Source organism: Phyllobates terribilis, unplaced genomic scaffold (genome assembly GCF_046119375.1).
Source record: "Phyllobates terribilis strain yellow unplaced genomic scaffold, ASM4611937v1 Scaffold_13__5_contigs__length_258822181, whole genome shotgun sequence".
Lineage (NCBI taxonomy): Eukaryota > Metazoa > Chordata > Amphibia > Anura > Dendrobatidae > Phyllobates > Phyllobates terribilis.
The window spans coordinates 31,852,499-31,864,540 of record NW_027362773.1 but is presented as its reverse complement, the minus strand read 5'-3'; the positions used below and the strand labels follow the sequence as shown (position 1 = coordinate 31,864,540).

Here is a 12,042-nt window from a genome sequence, read left to right as displayed (position 1 = left end):
AGATCTGGTTTCCCAGGGCCCCATCTTCCACCGGAATTCTCGCTCGCTCGATTTGACAGCATTGCTGTTGAAACCGTGGTTCTGAGAGCTTCTGGGTTTTCGGGACGAGTGATTCAAATGATAATCCGGGCTCGGAAGCAGTCATCATCTCCAGTCTACTACCGGACTTGGAGAGCTTTTTTCCGTTGGTGTTAGACTAATCACACCGCGCCTATGACTTACTCCCTTTCTTCGATTATGGCTTTTCTTCAGACAGGACTTGACGCAGGCCTTGCTCTCAGCTCTCTGAAGGTCTCAGGTCTCCGCGCTATCTATTCTCTTCCAGAAGAATTTGGCTTCTCGCCCGCAGGTCAGAACTTTGCTCCAGGGAGTGGCCCACTTACTGAACTGCAGTCGATCCCTGGGACCTGAACCTAATTTTGGAGGCCATTAGAGGTTCTCCCTTTGAACCACTATGTGAAGTATCTGTCTTTTTTTACTTGGAAGGTGTTTTTCCTTGTGGCCTTCACTTCCATAAGGTGCTTTTCGGAGCTGGCAGTTCTATATTGTCGCTCTCCTTTCCTTGTTCTCCATCAGGACAAGGTAGTTTTGGGACCGGTGCCTTCTTTTCTTCCAAAGGTGGTTTCCACCTTTCATCTCAATGAGTACATTGTCCTCCCTTCCCTTTGTCCAACTCTGACTCGCCCCCTGAAACACTCCCTGAATAGATTGGACCTGGTCAGGGCAGTTCGGGTTTACCTTGCTAGGACTGCCCCCTTCCGGAGAACGGACTCTCTCTTTGTTATCTCTGAGGGGCGCGGAGAGGCCTTCCGTTTGCCAAGTTTTACAGGGTCCATACCTACGCTTTGGCATATGCCAGCCTAGGTAGGAGAATCCTGCAGGCGGCAGAGGTTAGTTCTCCAACCTGAGTGGAGTTTTCTGCGGTTTCCCTCCCCAGTGACTGCTTTGGGACCTCCCATGGTTTCCTATGTCCCTCAATAAAGCGATAGAGAAAACAGGATTTTTGGTTACTCACGTAAAATCTGTTTCTCGGAGCCTTCATTGGGGGACACACCACTCTCCAATGTTTGACAGCTTTACTAACTGTTTTTAAGGTTACAGTTCGCATTTGTGTTTTTCTCTTTTAAATGTTGCGTCTACTGCTTGTACACTAACTTAATGCCAGTCGGTGGGGTGTACACTGCTGGGGAGGAGCTACATTTTTTTGTGCATAGTGTGAGCCTCTTAGTGGCAACAACATACACCTATGGTTTCCTGTGTCTCCCAATGAAGGCTCTGAGAAACAGGTTTTACTGGGAGTAACCAAAAATCCTGTTTTAGACCTCTAAAATCCTAAGGTACAATAAAAGGTTAAAAAGGACAACCCCTTTCTGACGTATGACCTAATAGTACGTCATGGTGACCTGGGCCTATTGGACCAATGACGTATTATTAGGTCATATGGCGATCGCGCCCGCACACAAGCAGTGCGGGGCGATCGCCGCCGGGTGTCAGCTGATAGTCACAGCTGACACCCGGTGCTATGTGCAGGGAGTGGTCCCGCACCGCTCCCGGCACATTAACCCCATCAATGCTGCGATTGAAGTAGTTAGGGCTGTGCTAGGGTTAGGGTTGGGCTATGGATTTTTTTCAAAAGTAAAAAAAAAAAAAGACGACGACGATATGGCGACTAGTGTTGAGCGCAAGTGCTCGGTACTTGAGTTTGCATCGGGTGCTCGGGTATGCACTGAGTATTGCTGGTGCTCAAGTGACATGCTAGAGTCTCCGCCCCATATGCTTCGTGGCCAAAAAAAACTCGCGGGGATTGCCTGCCATGCACGAGCGATCCCCGCATGTTTTTTTTTGGGTGTCTAATAACCATGAAACATGCGAGCGGGTAATCGAGCATGTCACTCAAGCACCTTCGATACATGGTGCATACCTGAGTACCCGATGCAAACTCAAGTAGCGAGCACTTGCGCTCAAGACTAAGTTATTCAGTATGATGACCTAATGTTATCAAATTCTGTTTCGTACCTCTGGGTTCAAAATGTTCACTATACCCCTTGATAAAATCCTTGAGGGGTGTAGTTTCCAAAATGGGGTCACTTGTGGGGGGTTTCCACTATTTAGGCACATCAGGGGCTCTCCAAACGCAACATGGCGTCCGCTCTCAATTCCAGCCAATTTTGCGTTCAAAAAGTCACACAATGCTCCTTCCCTTCTGAACTCTGCCATGCACCCAAACACTGTATTTTCCCCACATATGGGGTATTGGCTTACTCAGGAGAAATTGCACAACAGTTATTGGGGTCCATTTTCTCCTCTTACCCTTGTGAAAATAAAAAAAATTGGGGCTAAAACATAATTTTTGTGGAAAAAGTTAGATTTTTTTTATTTAAACGGCTCCATGTTATAAACTTCTGCAAAGCACTTGGGGGTTCAGGGTGCTCACTACACATCTAGATAAGTTCCTTGAGGGGTCTAGTTTCCAAAATGGTGTCACTTGTGGGTTTTTTCCACTGTTTAGGCACATCCGCTAAGTATTCAAGTAAATTTTACATTCAAAAAGTCAAATGGCGCTCCTTCCCTTCCAAACCCTGCCGTGCGCCCAAGCAGTGGTTTTCCCCCACATATGGGGTATCTGCTTACTCAGGAGAAATTGCACAACAGACTGAATGGTGCAATTTCTTCTGTTACCCTTATGAAAATGCAAAATTGGGGGCTGAAAAAACATTTTTGTTGCAAAAATGTTAAAATTTTATTTTTACGGCTCAGTGTTCTAAACTTCTGTGAAGCACCTGGGGGTTCAAGGTGCTCACTACACATCTAGATAAGTTCTCCTGGGGGATCTAGTTTCCAAAATGGTGTCACTTGTGGGGGATTTCCACTGTTTAGGCACATCAGGGGCTCTCCAAACGCAACATGGCGTCCGCTAATTATTCAAGCAAATTTTACAATCAAAAAGTCAAATGTGGCTCCTTCCCTTCCGAACTCTGCCGTGCGCCCAAACAGTGGTTTTTCCCCATTTATGGGGTATCTGCATGCTCAGGGGAAATTGCACAACAAATTTTGGGGTCCATTTTTTCCTGTTACCCCTACGAAAATAAAAAAATTGGGTCTAAAGTAACATTTTTGTGAAAAAAGTTAAATGTTCATTTTTTTCTTCCACATTCCAAAAATTCCTATGAAGCACCTGAAGGGTTAATAAAGTTCTTGTGGTTAGCACCTTGAAGGGTGCAGTTTTTAGAATGGTGTCACTTTTGGGTATTTTCTGTCATAAAGACCCCTCAAAGTGACTTCAAATGTGATGTGGTCCCTAGAAAAATGTTTTTTGTTAAATTTTGTTGGAAAAATGAGAAATCGCTGGTCATCTTTGAACCCTTATAGGTCCCTAATAAAAAAAAAATTTGGTTCCAAAATTGTGCTGATGTAAAGTAGACATGTGGGAAATGTTATTTATTAACTATTTTGTGTGACGTATCTCTCTGATTTAAGGGCATAAAAATTCAAATTTTGAAAATTGCAAAATTTTCAAAATTTTCGCCAAATTTCCTTTTTTTCACAAATAAACGCAAGTGATATCGAAGAAATTTTACCACTATCATGAAGTACAATATGTCATGAAAAATCAATCTCAGAATCAGGGGGATCCGTTGAAGCTTTCCAGAGTAATTACCTCATAAAGTGACAGTGGTCAGAATTGTAAAAATTGGCCCAGTCATTAACGTGCAAACCACCCTTGTGGGTAAAGGGGTTAAGATGACCATTCAGATTCGGTAATTTGTAATCAAATGCCACCAATAATGTGTACCCCATCCCTTGTAGACTGTGAGCCCTCACGGACAGGGTCCTCGCTTCTCCTGTACCAGTCGCTGTCACGTTTTGTTCAAGATTATTGTAATTATTTTTGTATGTATATCCCTTTTTCACATGTAAAGCACCATGGAGTAAATGGCGATATAATAATAATAATGGGAGAAGCTGAATTTTGAGGTGAGAAGAGGATCCAGCTTATGGCGTCCCAACTAGTTGGGAGGTTTCTGACAGCGGTTATCTCTTCCACCTATAGCAATATAATAGTGAGCATGCATATGTGGGGAAGCTCGGATTTATTGCATCTTAACCTGGTGGGTGATAGTGATCTGGATGTCACCACATGCATTGTTCTGTATTATTGTTAATCTGTCCCTTTTCTCTTTGTGTAGCGCCACCTTGGAGCCTGGCAGTCTAGATGAGAGTTCCCTGGTGCAGACCGAAAGCAGCAGCTTGACTGCGGAGGAACAAGAGCTTCTCAAAGCTTACCACTACAGTTTTGATGATGAAAAAGTGGACCTTGACCTAATAATGCATATTCTTTATAATATCTGCCAAAATTCTGACTCAGGTACAGCAATTTTATTGCATATAATTAAATTTAGCAACGATTAGTTTGCATTAAAGGGGTTGTCCATTACTCGGACAACTCCTTTCCGATAGCTATGTTCCTCCCTTGTAAAATAATAACACCTATACTCGCCTCCTTTGCCGGTGCTGTTCCAGTGGTGTCGGTATTGTCTCTCCTCGGCATCGTGAGACATTTTGTTGCTCTCCCTTCCTCCGGATTTGTGTGATTTATCTATAGGATAGGAGAGGAGAGGGAAGCCAGCACTGATTGGCTGCAAGGATCTCGTAACATAAGTGCACTGCTAACACAGCTGGAATGGCACTGTAGGTGAGAATATGTGTTACTATTTTACAAGCCGGAAACAGGGATTGAGAAGGGGTTGTCTGAGGGTTTTCCCATCTCACTGAGATATGGCACATTGTAAGGATAGTGACCTTTCCCGATCTTGGGGACTGAATGTCCCCTGTACTATTCATTCTCTGCACAGCTGCTTCTTGCCATTCAGATCTACAAGTAACTGCACCATGCCCCATTCAAGTTAATAGGGTCACGTCATTCTGCACCTCTCACAGCAAAGTGGCCAGTAGTATACTGGTGCGAGGAAATATTAGGGAGGAAGGGAAGATGTAAATCTACTCCAATTGTTCTCTAAATCTTTAAGAGTCCCAGAGACTCATAATAAAGTGATGGTCCATCTTAGCTGTATTGTATAGAGACTTGCATTTGTATATAGTCTTCACAGGATTAGTATTCTCTGAATTTCAGGAATCCGGGCTTCATATTAGTAAGTTAATGGTGGATAAGAAGTGCACATCCACTTCTTGCCTTTTATTGACATCTGGCATCTTTCCTCATATCTTAGGATATGATAGTGCTCTATTTCTCGCTCTCTTACCGATTGTAAGGAAGTGGGAAGTAGTGAAGAGACGCACGGGAGCATGACAGCAGGATCAGACTCCAAAGCGTTTGTTTGTAGTCTGTTACCATGGAGTTGCATCAGTCTGGATGGGAGTGGTAGGCAAATAACTAGGTTTAGGGTTCCTTGTTGCAAAGATTATTTTTTACTAACTTATGTTAACAATAAAATGGTTACAAAAGTGTGCAAAGCTTTTAACTTTGTTACAAACAGTATAAGCAGTAAAAAGTGCTTTTTCTTTTGAAATATCCAGGAAACCTACAATGGGGAAAATAAGTATTTGATACACTGCCGATTTTGCAAGTTTTCCCACAAAGAATGGAGAGGTCTGTAATTTTTATCATAGGTACACTTCAACTGTGAGAGACCGAATCTAAAAATAAAATCCAGAAAATCACATTGTATGATTTTTACATAATTAATTAGCATTTTATTGCATGAAATAAGGATTAGATACAATAGAAAAACAGAACTTATAGGGAACCTGTCATGTCGTATCTACTATATACACTGCCCCCATTGCTTTGTTAGTGATGCAATGTGCAGCACTAACAAGCTTTTTTCATTTAAATTGGTGGTATTATAATAATTTTATAACCTTTTATGTACTAGATCCTACCTACTCGTTTTCAGTCATAGGGGTGTGATTCTGCTATTCGGTCAGGGGCAGCGCCGCATTCAGTCACTCCTGGCACTGCCCATGTATTTGAATATTGCTCCCGGCAAGCGCTATTAATGTGGCGCATGCGCATTTCTACATATCCGGCCACTGGTCTGCACGTGCGCAGTGAGGTTACCAGCTTCACTGCGCATGCGCTATGACCCTCTGTTCCCTGCACGTGCATCACTAACAAAGCAATGGGGGCAGTGTAGATAGTAGCTAGGACATACATGACAGGTTCCCTTTAATATTTGGTACAGAAACCTTTGTTTGCAATTACAGAGGTCAGAAGTTTCCTGTAGTTCTTGACCAAGTTTGCAAACACTGCAGCAGGGATTTTGGCCCACGACTCCATATAGATCTTTAAAGATTCAGAGCTGTCGCTGGGCAACTTTGAGTTTCAACTCCCTTCTATTGGGTTCAGGTCTGGAGACTGGCTAGGCCACTTCCGGACCTTGAAATGCTTCTTATGGAACCATTCCTTAGTTGCACTGGCTGCGTATTTTGGGTCATTGTTATGCTGGAAGACCCAGCCACAACCCATCTTCGATGCTCTTACTGAGGGAAGGAGGCCAAAATCTTGTGATGCATGACCCCATCCATCCTCCCTTCAATACGGTGCAGTCGTGCTGTCCCCTTGGCAGAAAAGCACCCCCAAAGTATGATGTTTTCCACACTATTCTTCACGGTTGGGACGGTAATCTTGGGGTTGTACTCATCCTTCTTCTTCCTCCAAACTCGGGGAGTGGAGTTAATACAAAAAGTTATATTTTGGTCTCATCTGAGCACATGACCTTCTCCGATGCCTCCTCTGGATCAGCCACATGGTCATTGGTGAACTTCAAATGGGCCTGGACATATGCTGGCGTGAGCAGGGGGACCTTGCATGCCCTGCAGGATTTTAATCCATGACGGCGCAGTGTGTTACTATCGGTAGTGTTTAAGACTGTGGTTCCAGCTGTCTTCAGGTCATTGATGAGGTCCTCCCATGTAGTTCTGGGCTGATTCCTGACTTTTCTCAGGATCATCCTTACCCCATGAGGTGAGATCGTACACGGAGCCCCAGACCGAGGTAGATTGACAGTCATCTTGTGTTTCTTCCATTTTCTAATAATTGTGCCAACAATTGTTGCCTTCTCGCCAAGCTGCTGCCTATTGTCTTGTAGCCCATCTCAGCCTTGTGCAGGTAAACAATTTTGTTCCTGGTGTCCTTAGACAGCTCTTTGGTCTTGGCCATGGTGGAGAGCTTGGAGTGTGATTGAGTGTGTGGACAGGTGTCTTTTTTTATACAGGTAACGAGTTCAAACAGGTGCGATTAATGCATGTTATGAGTGCAGAGTAGGAGGGCTTCTTAAAGAAAAACTAACAGGTCAATGAGAGTCAGAATTCTTGCTGGTTAGTAGGTGATCAAATTCTTATTTCATGCAATAAAGTGCAAATTAATTATTTAAAAATCATGCAATGTGATTTTCTGGTTTTTATTTTTAGATTCTGTCTAATAGTTGAAGTGAACCTATGATAAAAATTACAGACCTCTCCATTCTTTGTAGGTGGGAAAACTTGGCAGTGTATCAAATATTTATTTTCCCCACTGTATATAATAATATAATAATAATAATAATTTTTATTTCTATAGCGCCAACATGTTCCGCAGCACTTTACATTTTAGAGGGGACTTGTACAGACAATATAAGACATTACAGAATAACAATAATCACATAAATCAACAGATACCAGAAGGAGTGAGGACCCTGCTCGCAACCTTACAATCTATATATGATTTTACAACAATGGAAGAGATTGAAAGAGTGTAAATGGAGAGAGAGTCCATTTAAAACTCCACTCCTTTTTTTCCCCCACTTCTAATCTAAGGTCCCTACCCCTACTCTTATACTTACTGTCCAGCGTCTTCACCTTTTTTCTCCTCTGCTCCCATCCCACGGTGCCATCTTGTGACCGCAAGTTCTGACTGGCCGGAAGTCAAACGTTACGTCACAAGCTCTCAGTGCAAGTCTATGAGAGCCAGAACAAAGCTATCATAGACTTGTATTGAGTTTTGTCCTCCGGCTCACTCAATGAAACACTGGAGCGATCCAGCAGGTCACAAAACCGCCGGAGAACGACAGAAGCGGCGGTGAAAAAAGATGAAGACGGCGGCAGGTAAGTATGAAGCTGTGCAGGGGCCTTAGATTAGAATCACAACTCCAGTGGTAAAATTAAAAAAAAACAAAACGCTGGAGTGGTGCTCCTTGTGGGTGATAGATTCACATTATTTATTTGATCTTGGGCTACAACTAATTCCAGGAATGATGGTCTTTAGATAATTTATACCCCTTTGCCATTGATCAGAGATTTTCTGGAAATTTGACATATCTAAGCTAAAGTCCGTTCAGATCAGTGACAGTGAGGATGTAATGGTTGCATCTAATTTGTAATCCCTGAACTATCTAAGGGGTTGTGGGGCAATAGTATTTGAATTCTTCTGTATTAAAATGCTTAATTTTTCTTAATTTTATTATCGGTTGATTAGCTAATTTCTGTTTTTTAGGGGCTGTACTAATATTTCTCCCAGGGTATGATGAAATAGTAGGACTACGAGATCGTATCTTGTACGATGACAAGAGGTTTTCTGAAAACTCTCACAGGTAAATGATGTTTCCTGTTTTACATTGTCAGGCAATATAGACAGTAATAATGCAAAAACCTTAAATGTTCCTGGGATAACATTATCAGATTAAATAGGCTGTCCAGGACATTAAATTGTATCATGGAATATGAGTGGATACCATTTTATTATTGAGCTTGATATATAAATGATATGTAGTAGAGATGGTGCAAATTGACTGGCAGGACCTGGTCCAGCAACCACAGCAATAATCTGTGGATCCTGGGTGGGAGCCCTGAAAACTGCATCTTACCTGATAGTATCCTTGTATCTTCTTTTGATTAGTTGGCCTGGCAAGACGTCATTGTTGCAGTATGACGCATTTGTGATGTTGGTGCAGGCTGACTAATCAAAAGAAGAGCTGCAGGTAGGAGGGCTACTGCCTGGCGGCCATAGGTTACTCACGTGGACCCTGGACTTGATCCTTTAAATTGATTTGCACCTTCTCTACTAGCTCATGTGACGAGAGATAAATAATACAGACTGGTTACAGGTCAGGTTTTATGCTTTTTATAGGTATCAAATATTCATGCTGCACTCAAACATGCAAACTACTGACCAGAAGAAGGTTTTGAAGAACCCGCCAGTTGGTGTTCGTAAAATTGTACGTTGAAGATTACATGGATATAACATATGGCTTGAAAGTGTGAAACCTACAGTAGTGGGAACTTTCATTATTTGTATGTTTTGTAGATACTGTCAACCAACATTGCAGAAACCAGCATTACAGTAAATGATGTTGTGTTTGTGATTGACTCTGGAAAAGTGAAGGAGGTAAGCATTGCTGGGAGAAATTGTATTACGAGAGTCATATTATCATACAGTGGTGAGCACAGTGTATCAGGATTGCTTTGTATTGTGCTACAACTTTTAATGTTAACAGCACCATTCTCTCATTGTGTTTGTTTGTATATTCATTAATATGCACTAATACACACTGTACATCAGAAGCATGAACTCCACTATTGCTACACACGCAAAAAACGTGAGTTACTTGGTCCACATTTTGATCAAAGTGTGTATGCCCATTTACCAACGACAAGGTAACCTCTTTCAGTTGAGACCCTAATTTTACAGACTCTCCTCTCTATGTATCTTGGTCTCTAATAAAATGTGGAACAGTATGACCCAGCGTTGCTTTGTATATTGATGCTGCACTTGTCAGCAGAAGTGATCAGAGGAGCTTCTTATTCCAAGGGAAAATGGTGTAAATTCCTCAGATCTAAAAATTAATTGGTAGACCGACCGTATGACTGTAGAGACCACTATTGTAAACACAACATATTCTGCCACCGATGTACATAGGTGGGATGTGTTGGAGGAATGTGAGCATGGATCTCTATTCAAGCAGTGGTAGATATTTTACTCGCCATCCTCTCCTCTCTTGCCTCACTAGCTGCATGTAGATCATGGGTGTCAAACTCAAGAATTCGGCCCACCATGTCATTCTATGCTGCCCGTGAGGCCAGGACACACTTCAACACTGCACCGATCATCTCTCCATACGGGAATAGTGAAGAGCCTGTCGAAGCAGTGTGAAATGTGCGCCGGAGCTCAAAATCTAAGACGGCAGCCACCACCTTTGCTGCCACCACCCCCTCTACTAAGCACTGGCTGCATTCTACATCGACACAGTCATATAATCAATGTCTTCCAAACTGAAAGCATTATATATAAGTTGCGTCTAAGATGGCCAATATTTTTGAATTGGAGCAGACACAGCCAGTACTTGGCATAGGGAGCAGTCCATCTTGGACTCAGGGGTATGGCACAGCTCTCTTATCCCCCTCTACCCACGGACAACGCTCTTGGCCCCGCTACCCAGGGACAGCTGTCCTATAGCCTTTAAACACAAGCTCAGGAAATTACATTTGTAGATTAGTACACACAATAAAATGATTCTTGATTTCCCATTAAATAATTAACCTTTTTCTTTAAGTTACTTATTTCAATAAATGAATCCTAGTTCTAGAAAAGCTTAGACAGATACGTGACTAAGTACTCACTGAAGAAACGTGTGAAACCATATAGGTGGACTCTTATCCTACTAGTGAGAAATACTAGTGTTCCTGATTATTTATCTTTGTTTTTCAGAAATCTTATGATGCTCTAAACCATGTGACAATGCTTAAAATGGTTTGGATTTCTAAAGCCAGTGCTATTCAAAGGAAAGGAAGGTATTTTATTCTGTACAGGTGGATAGAATCTCGAATCCTGCTTAGCAGGGTTGAAAAAGACCATTAATTTATAGGAGTTTTCCAGGATCATAATATTTTTGGCCTATCACCAATCACCTGTTTAAAGGGCAGTGTCACTGGTATGAGCATTGCAGCCTACTCCGCTTATAAACCTCTGTTTACCTGCAAGCCATCTACTTGTTAGCAGAGGTGCAGGGAATTGTAGCATTGTCCCATTTACATTAATAAGACAACACTTCAGTACCTTCACCGCTGCTATATAATAATAAGCCATCCATATTCTGATCCTGGAAAACCCCTTGTTAGTTTTTTTTTCTTATTCTTAATAAAAAGAAAGTGAAAACAAAACTGCATGTGGGGTCAGAATTCTTAAAGAAAACTCTTCCTGTCTCCAAATATTCCATTAAGTCATGTATAAATCATTATTAACTAGTTCTCATTGCTGCACTGCCAAGGCAATGATTATTCACACAGGGATTGTGATCCTGGGGTTAACTCTGCCTAGCAGAGATGTAGCTGAGGAAATTGAGTGTTACCAGTGTTTGCAGCCCCAATTCTTTACTTGCTGCAGTCAAAACGACCCCAGCAAGTGAAGGGTGTGACAGTGGCAGATTGATGGTTGCTATGGCAACCAGAGACCCAACAATGGCCTCCATGTCTACCATAGATCAAAGCCTAATAGGCCATCCCAGAGGCAGGCTGTCAGTGTAACACTTGACAGGATGGATAATGCTGTGTACTACCTTTTGTAGTACAATGCAACAACATTATCCGTACAATCATGTGTTCAAGTCTACTTGTGGGACTATAAAACATTTAAAAATGTTTTAATTGTTGAAAGAAAAAAGTAAAAGATAATAATATTTAGATTTAAAAAATCATTTATTTTAATAAAAATCAAAAACCTAAAAAAATACATATCTGGTATCACTGTATCCATAAGGACCAGTACAATAAAAATATTTCATTACTCATTCCACAAGGTGAACACCACAAAAAAAAGCCAAATATGTAACTAAAGCAAAATTGACATTTTTGTTAATTTTACCTCCCATAAAATGAAATAAAAAATGATTGTAGAGACTTATGCACCCCAAAATGGCTGAGCCCCTCCGCATGCCCGGCAGATAGTGACTGTGTCATTTAGTCAGGATCTGCGTTTAATAGCCGTTGGGCAAGCCAGTCTCTGCCCGCTGCTGTTAACCATATGAATGCCGCTGTCAATGTATGACAGAG

General features: G+C 41.9%; 1 protein-coding gene across 4 annotated transcripts in view; it reads left to right on the top strand.

The window, feature by feature from the left end:
- Window positions 1-12,042, top strand: part of LOC141173701 (3'-5' RNA helicase YTHDC2-like) — a 123,787-nt gene that overhangs the window by 55,390 nt on the left and 56,355 nt on the right. For all 4 annotated transcript variants that reach the window (XM_073658055.1, XM_073658052.1, XM_073658054.1 and 1 more), the window contains 5 exons: window positions 4,188-4,366; window positions 8,492-8,588; window positions 9,125-9,212; window positions 9,302-9,382; window positions 10,703-10,785. In XM_073658055.1, the coding sequence (XP_073514156.1) occupies window positions 4,188-4,366; window positions 8,492-8,588; window positions 9,125-9,212; window positions 9,302-9,382; window positions 10,703-10,785 (528 nt within the window). The remainder of the gene's footprint in view (window positions 1-4,187; window positions 4,367-8,491; window positions 8,589-9,124; window positions 9,213-9,301; window positions 9,383-10,702; window positions 10,786-12,042) is intronic.